This window comes from Boleophthalmus pectinirostris, unplaced genomic scaffold (assembly GCF_026225935.1).
Source record: "Boleophthalmus pectinirostris isolate CB_2022bp ecotype Guang Dong unplaced genomic scaffold, ASM2622593v1 HiC_scaffold_21, whole genome shotgun sequence".
NCBI classification, from domain to species: domain Eukaryota; kingdom Metazoa; phylum Chordata; class Actinopteri; order Gobiiformes; family Gobiidae; genus Boleophthalmus; species Boleophthalmus pectinirostris.
This window is the reverse complement of record NW_026571175.1, coordinates 19,072,534-19,095,683: the sequence shown is the minus strand read 5'-3', so window position 1 is coordinate 19,095,683 and position 23,150 is coordinate 19,072,534. Positions and strand designations below refer to the sequence as shown.

The 23,150-nt window shown below is 39.9% G+C and overlaps 1 protein-coding gene across 2 annotated transcripts in view; it reads right to left on the bottom strand.

Annotated features, from left to right (window-relative positions):
• LOC110167352 (potassium voltage-gated channel subfamily KQT member 4) overlaps positions 1-22,320 on the bottom strand; it is a 30,405-nt gene extending 8,085 nt beyond the window's left edge. The window contains exons 1-9 of one of the 2 annotated variants that reach the window (XM_055156972.1): positions 20,956-22,320; positions 4,316-4,406; positions 3,125-3,251; positions 2,883-3,058; positions 2,309-2,434; positions 1,984-2,094; positions 1,807-1,902; positions 1,640-1,728; positions 1,111-1,236 (exon numbers count right to left, since the gene is read on the bottom strand). In XM_055156972.1, coding sequence (XP_055012947.1) covers positions 1,111-1,236; positions 1,640-1,728; positions 1,807-1,902; positions 1,984-2,094; positions 2,309-2,434; positions 2,883-3,058; positions 3,125-3,251; positions 4,316-4,406; positions 20,956-21,257 — 1,244 coding nt within the window. In that variant the 5' untranslated portion in view covers positions 21,258-22,320. Of the gene's footprint in view, positions 1-1,110; positions 1,237-1,639; positions 1,729-1,806; positions 1,903-1,983; positions 2,095-2,308; positions 2,435-2,882; positions 3,059-3,124; positions 3,252-4,315; positions 4,407-7,520; positions 7,573-20,955 lie in introns of those variants that run through there. The other variant, XM_055156973.1, reaches the window with a different exon arrangement.
• Between the last annotated feature and the right edge of the window lie 830 nt (positions 22,321-23,150).

The window sequence follows — 23,150 nt, the reverse complement described above, 5'->3', positions numbered from 1 at the left end:
AGATTTGTGTTTTTTACACATGGTTTATTTTGGCTAGAATGAAAGGTAGGTTTAGGATCACTCTAAACTTTTAGCATTTAGGGATCCAATGCTTCCTGAAGAACAGCATGTCCTGATGGTCACATGAGCAGTTGTGGACCAGAGTTTAGCATCTAACTTCCACATGTAGTGTAAGTATTTGTGATGAACTTGTAATAATCTTATAAACGTTTCTTTGAGGTACTGGTTCAAATATGGGCATACAGAGAGCTGCTCTCTGGTCCACTACATGTTGTTTGAATCAGGCAGGGTAAGGAAAATGCATGTTGCAAGGGCAGATATCAGTTTGAGCGTGCCCCGTGCACAGGCTGGTTGCCGTGGATACCTCTGCTTGCGGCCAGCGTGTATCCGGAAGAGACCTCGCTTTTTAGAAAGAAGTTGACTGGGGAAACACACAAGGCAGAGGGAGAAAGGGTGAGGGGGAAACTATGGGGAGGCGGGGAGGATGAGTCCAGGGACACTGAGTGAGAGGTGATCCGTTACATCAAGGATGAACACTGTACTGAGGTACAGGGAGGGGGCATCTCTATAGTCCAAATAGCCCTGGTCTTTGTACGTCACAGAAACAACAGAAAGCTGCTGCTTTGGATTATGGAGACAGTGTGGAGTGAGGACTGGTCATGCAAAGGTGATCGCTCCACCTGAGTATATTCATCAAGAGAAGCCTGTCTCATAGCTGTACATTTTGCATAAACACTTCCATGGACTCCATACATATGTCTCACTTTTGACTTTCAGCAAAGTACAATAGTACATCTTAACAGTAAAAAATAAGCAAGATTTTATGACAGGAAGCACAAACCTGCACGGATCATCTGCCTTCCTGAGAACACATGGAAGGTGAAGGATGGATACCATGGTGTAATGACAGCAAAGGAAAAGACAGAAGAGGACATTATAAAGACAGGATGGTGAGTGGCTGATGCAGGTAAAGATGAAGTGAGTAGGAGGGCAGAAACACGCAGCCCGGTCGGTTAGACACATCCACACAGACAGCATCAGGTGAACTCTACTGTTTAGAGCTCTCTTCACAAACACTTTGTGATGAATGTCAGAGGCAGCAGCTCATACCTGTCCCCCGACAGGTAGGGGGAGCTGTAGGGCCGGAGCCCAGACAGCAGCGTGTGGTAGGAGTTGTGAAGAACCTTCTTGTTGTTACGCTGCCGCTGAAGATGACTGAACAGTAGCGTCAGTTCTCTGACACCAACATGCATAAATAAGTCAGAACAAAAAACAACACATGATCAAAAAGAAAAATATGAAAAACCAAAATGGCCACAAAAATCATCTATATGCTCAGAAGAAGAGGAACATGAGAGAGGAACCTCATCCAAGTAACAGTTTTGGCTCTCATGTTACTCTCCTTTTGAGAAAAGAAAATTTGTAAAATTAATAAAGTATCTGCAATGTGTATGGGAAAAATATAAAAAAACAAACAAAAACTAAAAAACTAAAAATGTACTGAATTTGGCAGAGGAAGCCGGATCCTCCGGATACTCTGCATCAATTTACAATTAACCAAACCTTCCTAAAACAACTGCATGTTTTCTTAATGAACTTGAGTTCAGCCAATTATCTATCAGAGAAACATTATACTTACCTGAATGAGGGTAACATGCTGTCATAGAAGTACCATGTGGCTGTTAGATATGAGTGCTTGGCATCTGTAGAGTAGAGTCGCCATGCCGCCTACAGTAGAAAGTAGAATGATATGGACTGTTTCATAATAATTACTGATTAATAATGATTACTCTAATGGTAAACTACCTGTATAAGGTTAGCAGCAGGCATCCTCCTTTTCTCAAAGTGCTTCTGTCGGTGCTGCTCTTGGACTTTCAGAGCAAATCCTGACCCTAGAATCCCCTGAAGGTCAAAGGTCATGAGTTTTAAACTGACAAAGAAACAATGTATTATTAAATATCTTTGGGATGAAGAGAGCATTACAGCAGGCAGGGCGAAGAAGGAGACCCCGAGAAGAGCAAAGCCCGCTGCCAGGAGACGTCCCTGCCACGTCCGAGGGGTCTTGTCACCGTAGCCAATAGTGGTCAGAGTAATCTACAAACATGCATTCAGTGCATGATAATTACTGTGAAATTTTCAATTTTTGATCATAATAATAATAATTATATATATATATATATATATATATATATATATATATATATGTATATATATACTTTTTTTTTTTTTTTGTTTGTTGCTGATCTAACATTTTAAAGGGAAATGTAGGATAATACTGAGCCTGTCATGTGAAAGCTACAGTACTCACAGTCCCCCACCAGAGGGAGTCTGCATAGGTGTTGAAGTCTGAGTTATTGTCTTTCTCTGCCAAGTAGACCAGGAACGAGGCAAAGATCAGGACCAGGAATCCTATGTACCAGGCCGTTATTAACTCCTGAGAGGAGGGAAACACAATACAAGGGAGCCATCAATCACAGGTGTCAACAGCGGCAGCATCTTTGCCATCATAATCCCTGCTTTGGTTACCACTTTGCTATCATCATTACTGGATAAAGTCTCCTTATCATCACTTTTAACTTGCACTGCCTTGGCAGCAGACTTAGATGGGCCTCAATTCATCATCATTGTGTCTGTCCAAGTATGTTCTCAAAGCAACGGGTGTCAGCTGTTGAGGTCAGCATATCAGGAAAACTAATGAAGCTATGAGCTACAATCAATTACCAGCAAAGTCCTCAGTACATTAAGCCAACATTAGGCTCATAAGGAAGGCCAGTTACAATACAGCATAACCATAGCTCCATGTGTGAGGCACATTTCAAACATCTAACTCTTCAGGCAGAGCTTATCAAAGTTGAGAGCCGCACATGACAGTTTGTTCCCACCTTGCTGTGAGCATACACCACTGAGCCCAGTAGTTTCCAGGTGCCTCCTCGTCTGTCCATACGAACCATACGCAAGATCTGCAGGAAACGCATACTTCGCAGTGCTGAGGTGGCAAAAATGTTACCCTGTGTCCCAGCTGCTATCACTGCCAATGATGCCACAAATACAATGAAATCTGGAAAAGAAGAAAGAGTTTGATATAAAGCACACACTTATGTGAAGTCAGACCCTTTGAACTGACCTATAACACAGAAGGGTTTCCTGGCAAATCTTAGACGACCCTGCCATCCTCTGTATCTGCAGCAGCAGCCGGCCGCCCAGATTCTGATAAAGTACTCCAGACCAAATACCACGATCATCACAAACTCCTGTAACACAAGAAACCCAATACAAGTCAGCTCCACTTACAGAAAGGAAAAATGTGTTTATTGTTACAAATTAGGCTAAATGTAAGTTATTTTCACCCATAGAGTACATTATAAAAGTAGCACATTGTGATAAAATCAGCCCATCGTGTACAGCCTGCATTGAATTATTAAGCATTATAATGTTACTCAAAAACATGCCAAGAGGTTTTACATATCCATGCACATTTGAGTATTTTAGGCTTTCAACGTCCTTACATTTAAATGTAAGATTCTGACACGACTCCATAATATATAAAAACATGATACAAAACTGTGCACAGCAGCTTAACAATTTTTAATGCAGTAGTTTCATTAGCGTGATGCACGTTGATTGTGTTGTGATAGCTCACTGAAGGAGGAGTGATTTAAAGCAGGGAGTAAAGGGAGAGGAGACTCAGCACCAAAACTGAAAGTGAAAGTTATAAAACATACATTGTTTCTGCTAATATAACATTTTCAAAACAATAAATGGTAACTTGTTGGTCTAAATACGTTATGTGTTAGCAGTTAATGCACAACTGAAATGAAATATCCCCTGTTTAAGTTAAACCATCAGAGCTGCTGTAATTTCTAAAAAGGTCTTTAAAATGTGCATGAATATGTTAAATGTTACATTCAATAATACATTTTAAGTCAAATGTAAATTTCTGAAACAATGACAGACATCATTTCCTCTCACTGTTTAGTTTAAGGTGGTCTGGGCACACGAGTCATTAGGGGAGACGTAAGTTTAAGTAACATCCCCTAACAGCTGATCATCCACTAACGGTTGAGGATTGACGATGTCCAGGTTAAAATGGAGTATCCAGAGTCCACACAGGAAGAGGAGGGGGGGTAGTATTATGGGATGGCTTTTAGAGGATCGTGTCTGTGATTTCTTGCACTGTCAACAACACCTGAATCCTTCGACCTGCTTACATTGCTGTCTCCAACCTCTAACAAAACAACCCATACACACCATTCAGTGTATCTAAGTGTTGGCCTTGTTTAAGAGGAATACATGGATGCAGAGGAGGAGGTCTTACGAGGATGAAGAGACCCTGGTTGGCCATTTTCTGATGGTCTGGGATGGTGGAGAAGACAGACAGTACCAGGCAGCTGAACACCAGCAAGAAACTGTAAAGAAAAACATCACAGGTCAATAAACACGTCAGGCTGAAGGAAACTGTTGATGGGTTACATTTAGCTCAAAACAAAAGGACTTAGAGAAATATTTTAATACGCTTTGTGCACACTACGAGTGATTAGCTAACAGAGGCACAGCTACAAAAAACACAGAAAGAATTGTTGATCCATAACACTACACAAGCAAAGAAACATAATACAATTCATTCAAGTAAATCTAATCTCAAGTAAATCTATCGTTTTGCTCAGCAGGAAAGAAAACTTGATGGTTTGATTGGTTGTTTTGGAGACAGTGTGAAAAAGGATGAGAATAACTGGTAGCACTACACAGGATGAAAATGACACGGTAACTTAAAGTGCTTGACACCCAGATACTAAATCAATGTGAAAACTAGTACTGAAACTAGAAATAATATACTCAAGACAGAACATTTTCTGAACAGTTTTGGATTGGTCTAAATCTATATCAGAATTAGCATAATATTAGAAAAGCTATTTGTCCATCAAGACTTTCCTGAGTATTGAAATCAATTTTGAAATTTTATCAGTATCGTACAGTGGAAGGAAGGAGTACTCAGAAAATGCAGAAGAAGATGATGTGACAGTCACTTCGTTTGACTAATGACAGATGAGCTGTTAAAAATTCATGCATTTAAAATGACTCCGCCACCGGTGCACCGTGTACCAGTAGCCTCACATAGCCAAGTTATTTTTACACCCTTGATATCTGGTGTATGACTGTATCAATGTGCCGGGGACCCTCTGGTTGGTGGCTGCCATGTGAACAGTGAGGCTAGGGCAGGATTATCCAGGAGGCAGCTGCCGGTCCAGCTGCCCCACATGCCACACACCAAAGTCAGAGAACACTTGTTGACACTAAACCAATTCTCATGGACTCACACAATGGTGCCCTTTCACAGCGATTAGTAATGCGATCAGCCATTCTCAGTCGGCCTAATTTGAGACAACAAATTGGGAATACATTTCAACAGTAGCACTAGGTAGGTCATTGCATAAACAATCAATAAAGTATGTGCTCTGGGGGACTGAACCAGCCACCTTCCAGTTCATAGATGAATTCCTAACCCACTATGTTGTTGCCACACACTCACACAATCACTGTGTGTGCAAAAACAAGTTATTAACAGTGCTGATTAAACCCTCCTTCCTAATTAACTCAGGGTGTAGTGTGTATTTAAATCAAGGGATGATTAGTGCTGAGTAGAAAACTAATTACATCACAAAACATCTATAACTTGATTGTCTGTATAACTGACTATAATTGTTTAAGCACATTAATAATTTATGTGGTATAACTAGTTATTATTTGGACCACCACTGTATTCAACATTGTGCTCATGATTGGCAGTAACCCAACATAACAACCAGGCCTGCTGTCATGTCTGCCCCACATAGACACACTGTTTATGGTATATTAACAATGCTGTCAATAAGTAAATACATTAAAAAGTCAGGAGACATTGAGGCCATGGATGTACAGTGAAGGAGTCACATTTCTGCTGAGGGCACACTTTAGTGGAGTACCACTATCCTCTGGCTTTGCTCCTTCACAGGGAAATGTCAATTAAGAGCAAAGCATCCGTCCAAATCCACCAAATCAGCAGAGCCGCTCTCATGGGGCACAGGCAGAAAACTGCTCTGAGTGCTTCACGTAATGTCCTGCCTCGAATATTATTGGACTATTATGAAGACATCATTGGGACTTATCACAATTTAAAGACATGGAGAAGAGAATGGAAGAGAATAGGAAATAAGAAGTTTCAAACATATTTAACTCAATGATGAGGAATGAGTCTTGTTTTCAATAATGACCTCTAGTGAATGTGCAAAGTAATCACATGTAAATTAGTTCCAATCATGGGAGAAAACATGTATTTAACAATTTAGTCTTTAGGTTTGGTCAACACTAATCAGGGTTAAGAAATCCTAATCAGGCCAAATATTTGAGAATTTAAACAGCATCTCTCACAACTACGCAATTTAAGTAACTTCCTATTTGTATCAATTGAGTGCTGAAGTGATAAAAATCAGCTGCAAAGGTGGACTTAACATTAGCTTGTCTCCTTTACTAATTGCTTCAGAACTTTTTGGAAGAGAAGTGCACGCTTTGCTGTATACACAGAATATCTGACTTTTCCACAAAAGCCAACTGAGTGTAATTTGTCTCGTGGACACTGTGGAGAATCGAGAAAAATGCAAGCGCAGTACAAGACATAAAAGGAACGAAAGAAGAAGAAGAAAGAGAGGAGCAGAGGAAAGATCTCATTGTGTGTTCTGCTAAACTATCCTCATTCATTTAAGTCCCTTGTTTTATACGGTTTATCTCCCAGTGAAACTCTAACTGATCAGGTCCAGGGAAAGTGCATGCATTTGGTTGTGGGCTGATAAAACTCCTGAGGCCCAATGGGGGAGCTCCTAGGGCAGATGCAGAGAAATGTTCGGCAGGATACAGGGAACCAGATTGCTTTTAATGGAGGCTGCTTTTATGGCTCTGTTCCTGTAAGCAGATAGTATAAGTGAAAACATCTCGCATTACTTTGACACAGCTGTGAAAATATTATGAGATAAAATGGTGGATAATGAAGATATACACTGATCTAGATGGCACCATCACCACTGCTTTGTGAAATGTACATCACACAGCATTTCCTCAAATTCTTCACCCCGTCATCAATTCAAATTTTTGGATGTTGTTAGGGCTGTGCAATTAATCAAATGTTAATAGTGATTGAGATTAAATCAGGGTCTTTTCAATTCAGAGGTATAGCAAATCATTTGACAGTAGGAGGAATAAATTTGACTTTTTGCAGGATCTGAATAGGAATTGTTTTAAATGTTTTTTGTATATATTTAGGAAATAAACAGTGAAAGACATTTTATAAGCTTTTAGTCTTTCTTGATGCAAGGATCTAAATTAAGTGCATAGCCTCTGTTACTAATGCTGTATCTATATCGTTTTGATATGTATATGTCAATAATTTAACCTTTCATATTCTTTTTTACTTTTTGGAAATTCATTATTCAATAAAATAAATATAGCTATTTTTTATTTTATAGTGATTGCATGTCCACTTATCTTAGTACCTGCACTTTTTGTGAATTGAGAGCTGCTTTGACAAGATAATCCTATTCTATCTTCTTTGGATGAATCTTCTTGGTGGTTCTGTGAAGTACACACAGTATTAAAGTTTGGAAGAATTAGGCAGTAATCATTAATTCTGTTTGGGTCAGTGTAAAATAGTACAGTACAGGTGAATGATGGACTGATAAAAGATTTATGGTTATTAAGGAGCAGAGAGCAAGTCTGAAAAGTCAGGGTGAGCATGAACATAAAGTGAAAGGGGTCACGGTTAAGATAGGTTTGGATGCACACCACATACAAATGGGATTGATCATTGGTCTTCTGACAAAAGCTCTCAGCGATTGACTCACCGGTGTTGCACAGGCAAACAAAAAGATTATTGACCACTGCCTAGCTGCCACCCACAAGGACAGGTAAACATAACTGTGCCCTTAAACAAACGGTCTCATGTCCAAGTAGCAATCAGAAAATGACATGTATTTATTTATCACATTGACAAACACATCTGCCTTGAACTTATGTCGTGGGTCACCTTCATTATGTGGCCCATGAAGAGACATAAGGGAGAAGATTGGAGGTGATGTAGAAGTAAGGAGGAGTGAATTGTCGTCAGCACAGAGGGGAAAAAGGTGGTAACAGTGAAAGATATTAATAGCATTTCCCTTGACTTTAAATAGCGACTGTGCAGGGGAAAAATGTGCACAGGTAGGCTGCAAGCTAGCACAGAGCAGGCCGGTCCTCTGTCCCGTGAGCTAACACACACACACCCCTCACTTGCTCGCCCCTCCTGCTCCTGCTGCGGGACGGCAAACTTTTCAAAGCCAACACACAAACAAATAGCAGATGAAAAGTGCTTTTCACAGCAAAAGAAGCTGACTGGGCCATTTAGTGGCTCCAGTATAGGGCCCAGAAAGAGTGTGTGTGACGTGCGTGTGTGTTTTGTACTGATGCCACAACCTTAAGAAATGTATGCAAACAGATCAATTATTTACACTATGAAGAAAGAATGTTAGGTAATGAGTGTTAGTCACAAAGGTCACAATAGGTGCAGTGGTTTATAAGAGTAGTTCAAATATAAGCACTTTAAAGAGTATGCTGGAGACAACTCATCCACTGTCAGACTGAACATGACGCATTTCAAACACACTGACATTTTCCCCGCTGGCGAGTGTCTGAACAATCACCACAGCCTTAAAAGTACTGCAATTGAGACAGCCTTTTACATGTGTTTCATTTAAATTTCTTTTTTCCTGACTAAAATGTATTGTAATCAATTGTTTTCTTAAAATTTCTCCTTTATTCTGACAAGACAAAGACCAACAACACTAAGTCTATATTTATACACAGAGTAATCCATTGCCTGACTTTGACCAAACTAGTTCATTCTGACCTGAGGAGGGAGTCTGGATTACCGTGAGGATCAGGCCATTAGATTGAAAAGAAAAGAACATAAACTGCATATCAAGTCATCTTTTGCTGCATTAGCCCACTTAGCCTCCAAAAGGTGTTCTAACGCTGTATAGACTTATGACACACAACATGGCTTTGTTTGCTTTTTCAGCAAAAATCCCTTAAATAAAGGTAACTTTCTCCTTCTAACATCATGTGACTTTGTGAAATCCCCCAGCGGCCCGCACACAGGTCATCTGGGCGCTCGAGGACAGTTACAGCTTAAGGGAATCTACTAAAAATGTTAGTATAATCTTTGAATGTGGCATAAGTGCACCATAACTTAAATATAATATAACATACAATTCTACTTAAATAATGTCATAATTTACTTAACTGTCATATACCAATAACAAGTATGCATAGTCTGTTCACCTAAAGGGTTTACATTAGAGGTCAGGCCATATAATTGGGTCAATTTTAAAAATTTACAAGGGAATATGAATTCGTCCAACATATAGGCAAAAATATTGGCAGAGCCTATCACCTTCTGAAACTTTTTGGAAATGTAAAATAAAAAAGAACAACCACCCTGCCTACTCAATTAGTTCACTGCCAGCTTTGAGTGTTTGAACCCATAGGGACAGGTTAGTTGCACAAACTTCGACTCACACTCTCATCATCTATTCACACAAAACATGGCTGCCAGCAGTAGAATACAGCTACATTAATGTCATAATTCACATTCATTAGTTCTTTTTAAATGGTATTCATTAAGCACATTACTAACCACTGGTAATTCTTAATATCTAAGTTGAGCTGACATAACACTTACAATTCTTGCTGACTAACATAAACTGAGCTCACAAGAACTAATGCAAATACATGTGGGGTTTGGATAACTGTAATAATGTTAGAAAGAAAATTAGCATAAGGCAGGAAGTGTATAAATATGATTTATACTTATGCCAAATAAACTGGAGGAAATGTTCAGGGTTGTAAAAACCATGAATGAGCTTATAATCTTAAGTAACACTGACCCATACTTGCATTTTCGTCTCTTCACAGAGCGCTGCAGCCAATCAGAATCCAGCATGTTGTGTGCTCTTTGCTGCCTATTGACTTGTCAGTTAGAGTACAGTGACATTTAGCTCCAGTAGTGTTAGCCCAATTAGCAGAGGGTCTTCATAGTACTAAGAGCACAGCCTGTCACCCGCTATATGCTGACATTTTGACTCTTACACAACACAATCGTGGGAACTATAGGGTTTCACATACGAACGAAATCCTCAAATATTTCTACAATGCTTCAAAACTGGTGTTAGTACCAGTCATGTGGTTTTGCTGAGCTGCAGATGTTCATACTCCCTTGACCAGGTCTCCCAATGAATTTAAGGCCGATCATCATTAGTCTGTGGCAGTTATAATCCAGTTACAATGGCAGCAGGGATCTCAGATGATGGATTACATAGGGGTCAGAGGCAGCTCACCAGCAAAAACATTTGAACTGGAGGTAATGGGAAAATACAATATATAAATGTGCCTAACACATTTTGTGCAATTCAAGCTGCAAATTTGCAGCATTTTTGCTGGACAACAAACAGTGAGCAGAGTTATCAAAACTGTTAACTTATTGTTAAATCTCAGTTCAAAATAAGAACCACATGTAATTACATTCATAATGTGTCCAACAGAGGTCCACATAGGCACCTTGTGAAAACACAGTTACCATGACAGCTACCTCTAGCCTCAGTGAAGCTGTTGTTTGTTGATCATCTGAGTTGGTCCTGGGACAGTGTGGTGGGTGAATCCCACTCCAAGGACAAAGCAGAGCCATGTTATCCCACTGTAAGGTCAAACATTGTCAGGAGCAGCTGTTAGTCTGCCTCTCTGATGGGGTTTTTTAGATACACAGTCCAGAAACATCCACACGATTCTCAACGTGTCAATGTTTTCTTCTGCTACCCTGAACACGGAAATACAGAGGGTGCACAGCTAAGAGGAAGAAGTGCTTATTGGGTTAAAGGGCACATTTTCAATTATTTAAAAATTATGCACATACAAATGATGAAAACTCTTTTGGTTGCTGCTTTGGACACAAAACATTCAATGTATCAAAATATCTTTTCCACGTGAATGTTGTTTTTCTTCTTTCCCATGTGGCCTAGCCAAAACATTAGGCAGCAAGGATGTTCAAGTTTAGGGATATCAGAGGAAATAATGAGACTAACCACACATCCTTCCCTTTAAGATCCAGGCAAATGTGACAAAACCAATGTTTTTAAGTACATTTATAGAATTTGTTCTGTTACACTGAGCTCTGTGTATCCCCTCCAGAATATTGCCAGTGAGTATGTGTTACAAAGCCCCCTCAAGGCTTCTTCAGCAGACTCTCCCCTCTTTAACTCATTACAACCAATTATATGACAGAGCGGGAGGAGCGGGTGAGGCGAGCTCTGAATAATTCATTCATTGACTCTGGTCCTGCCTCCCGTTACCGTGGTGGCCCACACACCCCTAATCTTCACCCTATTGATATATTTACAGCATGCTTTAAACTACTAGAAGAAATGTGTCCAACAAAGAGCTTTTAGTCAGTTAGTGTGGCATCAGCTTGGCCTCTTCTGTGACGCTGTTTAAATCCAGACTCAAAACATTTCTGTTTAACTGTGCATATAACTGAAAGGTTTTCATTCCGCACTCTTCTCTCCAATTTATGTCTCTCTTTTTAATTAATTTTAATCTTCATGATTATTTATGTTTTGATTTGTTTTTATTATGATTTTAATGTATTTCTTATTCTGTAAAGCACTTTGAATTACTTTGTGTACGAATTGTGCTATACAAATAAACTTGCCTTGCCTTGCCTTACCTTAATGAAAGCTTCACATAAAATTTGGTCTATTTTAGGTGTAAAAGTAAAACTTTCTGAACCACAGAATTCATGCGTACACAGGATATATAGAGATAATGTGCAATATTGATAAAAATATAAATTAATTATTAAAATAATAAATAAATAAAACACCTTTGAAAAAGTTTATATTGATTCAGAAACAAATAAGATATGCATATGTGACCAAACACAAATACTATACAGCCACACAATATTTTTGTATATAATTTATTACCACTGTGGTACACTTACAATGTTCTACGTCTACAGTATTATTAGTGTGGTGATGTCACAGACTGGACAACACGCAGGAGCCCACTGTCTGGAGAACAGGTGCCTTAATGACGGATTAAACCAGGTCATTATGTGCAAAGATAGAATGAGGGGGACAGGCGATAGCAGAGGCAGCAGTGACCACACAGCGCGCATATCAGGCAGACAGAAAGATAGAGGATGAGGAAAAAGTGGACGGGAGAAGGTGTTTGAATAATGAATTGGATGGAGAGGAGGGACAGTGAGGCACACAGGGCTGTTGTCTGCGAGAGCTCATCACACACGTGCTGACAGAGCTTTAATCTGGGGCCAAAGAGAAGGCCACACTCATACGCAGACATACGCTGACTACATGTTATATCAGGTTTACTGTGTTTCATGTGGGAGATAGCTGCAAGCTGCTGGTTTGGCTTAGAAAAAGCCATCAAGAACTGATAAAAACTGATAAATGAAGCCGTCTGTGATAAAATTTTAAAACATTTGGGACATTTTTACATGGTTATGGTAATTAAAGGTGCACTATAAAACATTCCTGGTGGGAGGGTGCACACCCTGCTTGCCTTTATTGAGATGCTATTGCTTATTCTGGAATTTCACAATATGGCATTAAAGTTGTTTATTTTCATGAAAACAATCAGGTGACAGCACTAGGCCAAGTTACATAAATGTTATATACAAAGACATAGAAAGATATAGTTTTCTGTACACTGTGGAACTACTACTGCAGGGAAAGCAATAACATCTCAATAAGTAGGTGGTGGACCCCTCATCATCAAATTTACATAGTGCTTACATTATGAGAATGTGCAAAATGTGAGTGCTGAAAAGTGGCTTCAAGAGAAGCTAGCAGAACATTTGCATTTCTGAATATTTCCAGCCCAAAATAGAAAACAAGAACAGAAAGAGGGAAGCAAGCCCTTTTTGGTAAGGTGTTTACAGAGACACATGTTGACACCCTTGTGGTTTCATTTTTTTATTTATTGGTGAATTATTCCAGTGAATGAATGGTGAATTTTGTCTTAGATTTGGCATGTGGTATGCGCTGTTATAGTCGGGAAATGTTTGGGGGGTGGAGGGAAAAATAAAATGTGTTAGTGTAGCAAGTGCAACAAAACCAAACATTTAGACTGGAGGAGAAAAAATATGAGTGAAAAAAGTTGACTAGTGGTACACATACAGGAAATGACCGTTTGGAGTTGAGGCAGGACACAAGAGACATTCTGACCACAAGGGACTGACAGCCAGTGCAATCATGAGTGAGTCGTTAACATTTGATTGTTGTTTATGTTGCGCCCACGTTGCCACTGGTTGGCTGGGCCTCCACATATTACAGGATCTCTATAAACCACACATGCTCTGATGCACCCACATCAGCAAATGTGCACAGGGCAATCAGGACCTTTTCCTGCGAGCGTGCACAGTCAGCCACACACCCATGCATGCGCCATATACACAGCATAAGCGCTTTCTGAAGGCCTTATAAATATACTCTCCCAGATTGTGATTGTGTTTGAGTTGTGTCTCCATGGTGCAGCTTCCTCACATGTTTACAGTGGCTTCTGTGATAAATTAAAACAATCTTACAGTTAGAGTAGGCTGTGTGAGAGCACAGGCAGGGACACAAGGCTGTAGGGGGATCCCTCGTATGTAGCCAAAACACCAGTCTTATGTCAATGGTTCAATAATGTGTGTTCACATATGAAGAGCTGCAACGTCATGCAGGCTGCTCCGGGTGAAATATCAATCCAATAGAAGGCTCTCCCTGGTAGCACTGCATACGTGCCCAGGGAGTGAAGTTACAACACATGGATGCATGCAATAGAAGATGAATGACATTGGTCCTACCTCACAACACTATTTATACTGCCAATAAGAATCAAAGAATCTTGCCAGCAGACTAATGAAACAATTATAATTGAAATTAAAAAAAAAATCATTGTGTAAAAGCCCTACTTGTTTGAATTTGTTCTGGTAGATCTAGAAGTTAACATGTTTACCTTTACATCCCATACAAAGGCTTTCCAATCCAGACAACTTAACATTTCAATTTAGCCCTAAGTGCCTTATCTAAATCATGTAATTGCATAAAGCATCTTGTTAATTCTTTAGCACTTTCGCTGTGGAGTTATTTTCCACATTATTCAGTGTGCTCCAATATGGGTGGCATGCAGGAGCACCCAGCCATTAGGCCCAAACCTCAAGTGTGCTGCTATGGGATAATGGCATGGCTAACAATATTGATTTACTTTGCCTTATGGTCTTGAGCATCCACGCATGGAGCCTGCTCTTAAAGCTCTCCCTGACACTCCACTCCTTGATGAACACAAAGCAGGCTGCTCTAAAAGTGTTGTGGATATGGGTCATAAAAGCAAAGTAAATAACTGCCAGTCTATGCAGGAAATACCCGGACTCCTACACATGTGCTGTCAGCGAGTGTTAGCATACAAAAGGAAGCGCATTTACGTATTTAAGAGCTACACTGACCAGAATATTTAGGAAAAGTAAAAGGATGTTAACCATCTTCTCCGCCCACAGTAATGTCAGGAGATGAGTGCAGCTTTGATTTAAACCAGGATCATGCATCAAAACTAAAACACAAGAAGCACATTAAAATCTAAGAAGGATTATAATGCAGCTCAGACAGAGGTACTTGGAGATAATATTTCACACTGTATAGCCACAGGTCAAAGTTTACTACTTTGTCCCCATGTAGTTCAGTTTAAAGATGAACTGTGCAACTTTTCTGGTGGTGGTTCCTCTACCTGTCTCCATGGGGATGTTATTGCTTTGCTTGGAATGTTCCCCAGTATGACTTTAAACATATACTGTACATCTAGCATTTATTCATTACGGGTGTTCCTAATGCTTAAAGATGTGAATAGGGGTGACTCTCAAATCTGAATTGTAAAGTAGTGTAGTGCTGCAACCTGCTCTTCTCCATTGTGCTATAAGTGTTTAATCCATACAGTGGAACATTCTAGAAAAAGCAATAACATTCACATGGAGACAAGCAGGTAGAGGACCTTCCACTAGAAATGTTATGCAGTTCACCTTTAAAATAGTTTTAACAATGGATGTGTAATTGGACAGCAACAACATTGTATTCCTTCAGGAGCAACGAGAAAAAAATCTGTAAAATCAACAACATCCCTCAACGGCAGCTTTTGGTTTAAATAAACGACTGCTACAACAACGTGACACGACAATCTGTCATTATTTGCAGCTTCTGTACAGTGTCGACTGTGGAGGACTTGCCATCTCTGCACAAAGTGACACAGGGAGGGAGCCTCAGATAGAGATGAAATATAAAGCTCTAACACCTTCATCACGGGTGGATTTTCCTGGCTGTGAACAGTAGATCTGGAGCATTCACAACCAGTCAAAATAAAGTCCTGGTGTTTTGTCCAACGTTCTGAGTTAAAGGCCGTGGTATTTCTGTCCATCTTCAGTGGGATTATAACATCAACACAGATTAGATGTAGATTCATGAACTGTGTGAGACCACAGAAGACCTTGGACCAGTGTTCAGAGCATACAGTTTAGCATTAGGGTATTTCAGCATAGAGGTTCTGCTCAGCCAGTTGAATAAATAGCATGTTATGTGTATGTGGGTGGCCTGGTTTTATGGAATTGAAGAGACGTGGATATGTACACAAAGTCAAATGCAGATGACTTTTATATGAGGACAAATCACACATCTTCATAATGTAAATTTAGCTGTTAAAGTTGTTTTAAGGTTGTGGTAGTGTATGCAAGTGTTGCCTGAAGGTTGTCCCAAAACACGTGGAAACACAATGTGCGTAGTGTCCTGGTGCTGGGTGAACGTGAGCACGAGCGGAACCTGGATATTACAGGGGAAACCTGATTCTCTGTCGTCCATCCCGGCACAGACAGTCCCCGATCCCCGGGGAGACGCATTTTGCTCCGAAAGGAGAAATTAATACAGCGGCTAACCTCGGCTCTCTCCTGTTCACCTTTGTTCTTTTTCTCTATACTTCTGCTTTATGTACACACAAATCAGAAGGCCTGTCCACAGCTCTGTATTCACTGAAGGACACCACCTCCATTACATTACATCTGTGAGGTCTCATTTATCTTTATAGTCAAGGATCAAGTCACACTACCTTTCTATGAGAGTCACCTTTAAGCATCTTTCGAGACACTGGATCTCACTTTGCTCATGGCAACTGCCGCTGTCTATGAGGACAAGCTGAGAACTTCCTTCTGAGATCAATAGTAGATCATATTATCATTACTATTTTTCATTTGGTGGAGCAGGAGTGTACCCTTTCCCTTCATGTAGTCACATCACTGATGCTAACAGGTTGCAGGATAACAAACTTCAAAGCCTTAGAAGCCAAAGGTAGAGCCAGAACATGATACACACATATTCCTGATATCATAAGAAGGAATAACCTATGTTTATGTTTCATGATGAGAATAAAAATATCAATGATTGTCTTACTATGATTGATTAAATCATTAATTAAATTAATTTAATAAATAAATTAAAGTGTGTGTGTTTGAGCCCAGAGTGACAGATGCGCTTGGTGACAATATCAAAAATAGCATATCATCACGGGGATCAGGTCACAATTTATTGTTATTGTCATAACCCAAAGAAGAGTCTGAGTCTTCACTCAGAATACAGTGAAGAAGGATGTGTGGATGATCAAATGAGCAAAGGCATTTGAGCCGTGAAGGATTCTTAATGGGGCAGAATTTACTGAAGCCGCTGAAGTGGGCAGATAAAACCTGCTTGTGGTAAATGAACAACAGGCAAATCCCTCACACTGTAGCACATCCACAGTTTTACCCAGTTCTCACTCCATCAAACCGAATCATCAATAAACATGCTTCTATATAAGCTCACACACACGTTAAAACAAAACGCTATTTTCTGAAATTATTGAGATCATTCAAAATAAAAAGTGCTCACCACTAACAGTTCAGTTGTGTTTTGGAGTCAGCCAAAGGCGCTAATTTCAGTGGATTTTGTGCCGCATGGTTGAATATGTGCACATGAGTTGGCCAGACTGGAAAAGGGGAAAGGTAAATTCTAAACTAAGGAGAAACTAAAAACGCTGGGATAGACAAAGGTACTCAATCAACAAGATGACTAGGCTAAATTAGTTTAATAATGTCAAAAAGGCAATTCACCCTTAATGAAACGCCTAGCAGGCACAGACTATGTACACAAATGTGAGTGCAGAAGATGTGTGAAGAATTAAGTGTGGGCAGCCAGACATATTTCAGAGGCGCTTGGACTGAACCATCAACACAGAGCTTATGGAGAGTTGGGACTCCTGTAAGGGGTATCTCCCATCACATCTATAAATAATGTGCTCCTAAGCCCAGGCTTTTATAAACACACGTCGTCACAGCTGCGGCTTGTGCCATAAAAGGTTAACGTAAGGGATTCCCACACCACATACATCTTCAACACATGTTAAGGTAGGGCTGGGCATTATGCCAAAAAAAAAAAAAAAAGTTTTTTCCTCATATTGATTGATCATGAGTTTCAGTTAAATTTGATTTGGTCTGTTTAAAACAAATTAATAATGGCATTGTACATTGATTTCTGTAATTTTCCTTGATTCCTTGATTTTCCCTAATAATAAACTAATAAACCTTCAGTGAAAAAAGTCATATTTCTCCCTCCAAAGACTAAACATTGCTCCAGTGACTAAGGATTTGGTGTGCACTGCTCAAGTATATCATTAAAAATTAGAAATTCCTGGTTCTAAATTGCATTTAAAATTCATTAATTACACAGCCCTATGCTAAGCTAAAGCATTTACCATTTTGGGTTACTAAACAACTAACAATTAGACCAGAAGCTCATGTTTTAATTCCCAAAAATAAACAATACAAAACTTTCAAATGTCTGTATAATAAATATAAAAATATTTAATTATTTGTGATAGACACTTTAGGGCTGATGACTCGGCCACATATCATGTCTGTAATTCTGCTGGTCATTTAGGCTCTTCCTTTGCAGGACATCAATAATAAATGGCTAGTATATTTTCTCTCTCCTAAGAACCAATCAATCACTGTACTCAGACTTTTCCTGTCCATGCCAGAGCCCCATGATTCCACATTCAGCTGCGCCACAATACTCAAGATGTGACACATACCACTCCTTGTTACAGAAGAGAGATATGCTACTGTGTGTGCTGTTGGCAAGCCCCTCATTGGTATAAATTACAGAGGCTACTAAACAGACGGTCGCATGTGAGGGGCTAAATGTGGCCCAACCTATGGTGCAAATGAGCCATAGGGCAAAGGTCAGGAAAAGACACTACAACTTCCATCTGTCTGAATGCTGCTGGTGATGTGCAAAGCTCAAAGAGTATGCCAAGATACTTACAGGGATACACATCGTTAACAGATGAACAAACAAAAAACAAAAGAGGCATTTTGGCTGTCACTTCAACAAAGGATTGTAAAACAACAAATAATGTAGTTTTAAAGGATTTTCTTATGGTTTAATGTATCTATTTTGTGTATATTCTGAACCCTGTGAGAAGGATGTGTTGTCCTGCATATGTGCGTCAACCTAACCTCTATGTCATCACAGAGAAGGAATATGAGAAAAAAAAAAAAAGATCACAACTTTTTTCCCTTCTTTTCAATTAGGTTTTTATTTTGCCTAATTAAAAGCAAATACAAATGCCTTTGTGTTTAATCATTGCCTTTTGACTCAAAAATATTACTATTCCTCCAGACTCTGAATTTTGCTCCAAAATTTTGAGACATGATTGGGTTTAATCATATCAAGTCAAATGATCTAAGATGATCCTTGACAATAAGAAATTACTGAATATCAATAAAAATTTGATTAAAATTGCATTAACTCCACTACTTTACTCTTATGTATATTATAATAAATGTGCAATCAAAATTAATGAACAGAAAACTAGAGTCTCTAAGAAGCAAACCTCAAAATTAACATGTGTACTTTGTGCTGCTCAGACTGGCAACGCAGGGAGGAGACTTAACAGTGACAAAGAGGACCTTTACAGTGAATGAATGAGGGGGGCATTGGAGGACAAGTGGCACTTAACATTTCAAATGCTCAGTTTAAGTTAGGGACCCAGTAAAATACACTCAACTCAGGTCTGCTGTTTGGAGAGGGAGGCCGACCGTTATGCTATTGCTATAAAAACAAACCAACAATGGGCAAAATTTTGTATGTCCTGTACATGTATGGGCGGGCATCAAATGAATTATAAGTTATTTAAATCAAGATTCTTTTGAAATTTAAAATGTGACACTATTAAAATTATGTATTGACAAATGTTTTTTCTGCAGTTCATTATAATAACTTGCTTGTAAAAACTGCTGCTGTGCAAAATAAAATACGTTTCAGGCTCTATTTTTTGGGTTCAAAATATCTAGTTTTGCATTAACCTGAATTAAAGAGTGACGTAATGTTTATCTTGGGAGTACATCTGCTAGTGCAAGTTTGCATCTTACTGTATCTGCAGCTGTGTTGGGCAGAAGGAGCACGGTGCCTCTAAGGTGAGAGCTGGGACTAAAGTAGGTGTCTATGGAGAGAGATTACAGTGGAGAGCAGCTTCACCTCTTTGGCACAACACGCAAACACACACACCTGCAAACGACAATCGCATCTGTTCAACACAGTTACACCACTGCTCCAATTAAAGGATCAGGGGGAGTTTGCACTGCGTCGCTACAAAGCAGTCCTGGGGCTCAAATCAATTACGATAGATCAAACGCATCATAATTGAGTGTTGCCATATAATTAATTTCCTGGTCACATGGTACAAATCTCGGTGTGGTAAGCAACTCATGCACAATTAATCAAAAGGAAACACAGATGCAGGTAATGCTACATCATGGGAATCCAGGTAGGAATAGAAATGTGCAGATATGCAATATACAATGTTTGTTACATACAACTCAAGTGCACCCAGCTGCTATAATAAGAAAATAACAACAATCTATAATGTCACCCAGAATGTCACAGGCAAAGGTCAAACACACCTAATGAGTAACAATAAATATATGACATGTGGTACATGACAAACGCAAGTCTCACGAGACTAGGAAAAACGAAGCAACAAAACAAGTATTAGATACTGTATAGTGATAATGTTGCTGCTGCTATACGATGAGGATACATATGAGACCATGCATGGGGTTTCCCTCTAAAATAAACACACGTTGGCATTGGCAGAGGGACAGCTGGACTTGTCTAAACAAAAAAAGCAAAGAATAAGGAGAAATCCCTCACGTAAAACAAGAATTAATCCTTTTGGAGACAGACACTCCTATGTACCACTTGTGCACTTTACAAGACACTTCTTAAAGTTTAGTGACAGGCCTAAAGTTGGGCTCTGGTTTGTTTCAGTGCTGCACTGTGCTATTTAACTGATGGGTCAAGCACCTCCAAGTATGACCTCATACTTTTCCAGTGTTTACATGTTGTATACATTACAGCTTATATGGCACTAAGCTTTAAAAGCCCTGACAGAATGCACTCTTGAGTGGGAGTCAGTTGGCGTGCTTTGGTCTCTGCAGCTTCTTTTTTGTTTACACTTTACTTATTATAAATTATAGGCCTATACAATCAACTTAAAAATCCAAATGATGTGTCAGGAATAACACAAGTGAATCAATCTATTTATTAAATGTCAGCAGATGTTTCGGTTGAGAAATGTCCCAGTCAATTGGATAAACTGAACTGAATCGGAGAGAGGCTATTGTAATGAACAGCAGACAGGCCTATGCTGTAATAAGGTGTGTATGTATGTATGTATGTATGTATGTATGTATGTATGGCATATGATCCAAAAAAAATGGTAAAAAATCAAACTGGAGATTTTAAAAACTTTAAAAACTGTACTCACATGAATGCGTGGTAGATAAATGCCCATCCTCGTGGTCTTTCCAGCACGTTGTACAGGCAGTTCTGTAACTTTCTGTATCTCTTGCTGGAGGCGGAGGTGCTGGCCCGAGGTCCTGGGGGTCCGGGCAACGGAGTCCCAAGCAGACCGGTGCGGTGAGACGGGTGGCCTCGCTCCGGCGTGGACGGCTCGCTTCTCTCAGTGTGGACAGCGGTCAGAGCGACGAACTCCACACGCCTGTCATCGTTTGGAGCCGGAGGAGCTAGCATCCTGATGCCGCCGTTGTTGGACGGGCTTCCTAACATCTTTCAATGTGCACCTCAAACTACGTAAGAAGTTTGGAAGTAGTCATAGCCGGCTCAGGATTACAAGTCTACCATCACTGTGCTCTGCAGCTGGCCTGATTCTTAAGCACAATTTAACAGTTATCTGTAAATCAAGTCGCCAAAGTAAAAATTTGAAACACTCGGACACTTTCTATGCTGCATTAAAACGCGCATTTTACCTGACATTGTTATGAACTAAACTTGATTCCAAATTAGCGACAAAAATCTCATGCACTGAATCCAAAAGCACAGCGGAGCTCTGAAAGAGAGCCGCTACTGAACTGGCATCACTTCCCGAAATGACAGTTCAAAGTGACCTCAAGTAAACGACAAGACCACTGTAAAAACTGCGAGTTTGCTACAAGTCATGGCGGTAAAGTTACGCACGCGGAATATTAGCGGTCCATCGCTTGTACAGTGACAATTAGTTAATTTACTGTAAAGAGATCAGCCTGAGACTTGCCCCATCCACAGCGTCCTCCTCCTCGCGCCCAATCTGCGATCCAGAGGAGTGCTGTGCGCGCGCACCGTAACTAAACAACATGACTGTGATGCCCAAACTCCCAAGACTTCAGAAGAGTAGTCAGAAACCACACACAAGTGCGTTCCACTACACCGGCGGTGTGCGTGATGGAGAGGGACGAGGTGCGCCTGTGATGGAGCGCGCGCAGGAGGAGGAACGGCGCACGAGCACACAGTGACGGATCGGAGGGAAATCGGTCTCCGAATTTGTCCAGCTTTTCCAGGAGGACCACAAAAGGCAGAATACTTCTACAATAAAGTTTTTCATTGTTATATTAATCAGTTACTCAAATGCTCGTCTCTTTCCCTGTTCTCAGATACAAATGCCATTCTTGTTTAGTATGGAAAAGGGACTTAGTTGGTCATTAAATCCACGCGGGGCAGGTGCTGGGACGCTATCCACACATTTCCCTTTTTAGAGTCTACCGTGGCGTCGCTTTGTAAAATCAATGACTGTGACACACCACAGGGTTGTGGTCACAGCACAAATGCAGGGGACCTCCGTCAAATGTAGCCTATCCAACTAGTGTTGGAAAAGTGACGTGGTCCCCTTTCCGAATTCTGCTGTTGCCACAAAGTCATTTTACCAAAAGCTCAATCTGCAGCGTGGGAAATAATGTAGGCCTCCCAGAACCAAAAAAACTGACTTAACAGTGTATTTAATTGGTACGCTATGTGTCATTAGTATGCAAATAGACATTTTTTGTATAGGCAATCTATTATTCATATAGAAATACGTTGAGATGACAAATCAGGTAAAAGAAATCCTCTTTGAAAATTGTTGAAGACAACTAGGCTCTGAGCTCCCTTTGTCTCACTGGACCTGTCCAAAGCTCATAACTGTGTGTCAGTTGAGGTCTGGTACAATGAAATGTATGGAATGGTATGCAGGAGTATTGACTTTTCACACTCTCAGATCTGAACATTATTCCTCCATTAAACTGTTCCACTTGGCCAATCTTCACATGTTCAGATCAGGTCACACACCAACAGCTTAAGGACTTCACAGTGGATAGTGAGACAAGATTGACTGTTGACAGCTGAACATTTTATAGCAAAGTGTTAATGCACAGGGTGGTTGGCGAGCATGGCTAATCAGACCTATTTAGGTGCTTGTGCTATCCAAAGGGTAACAAAAGGATAAGGTCACACGACGCTTTTGAGAATACAATGAGGTGGAAGAAGTGCCTACTGAAGATAATAGGTACAATTTAAGTGAATACACAAATACTCAAAATACTGCTGGGAAGTGAGTTAGTTTTTCTAAGATTTTGAAATTATTATAATTCCACTACTAGTCCAAGAGTAATAATCTCTGTATAATAATTTAAGATATTTTCTATATTCTTA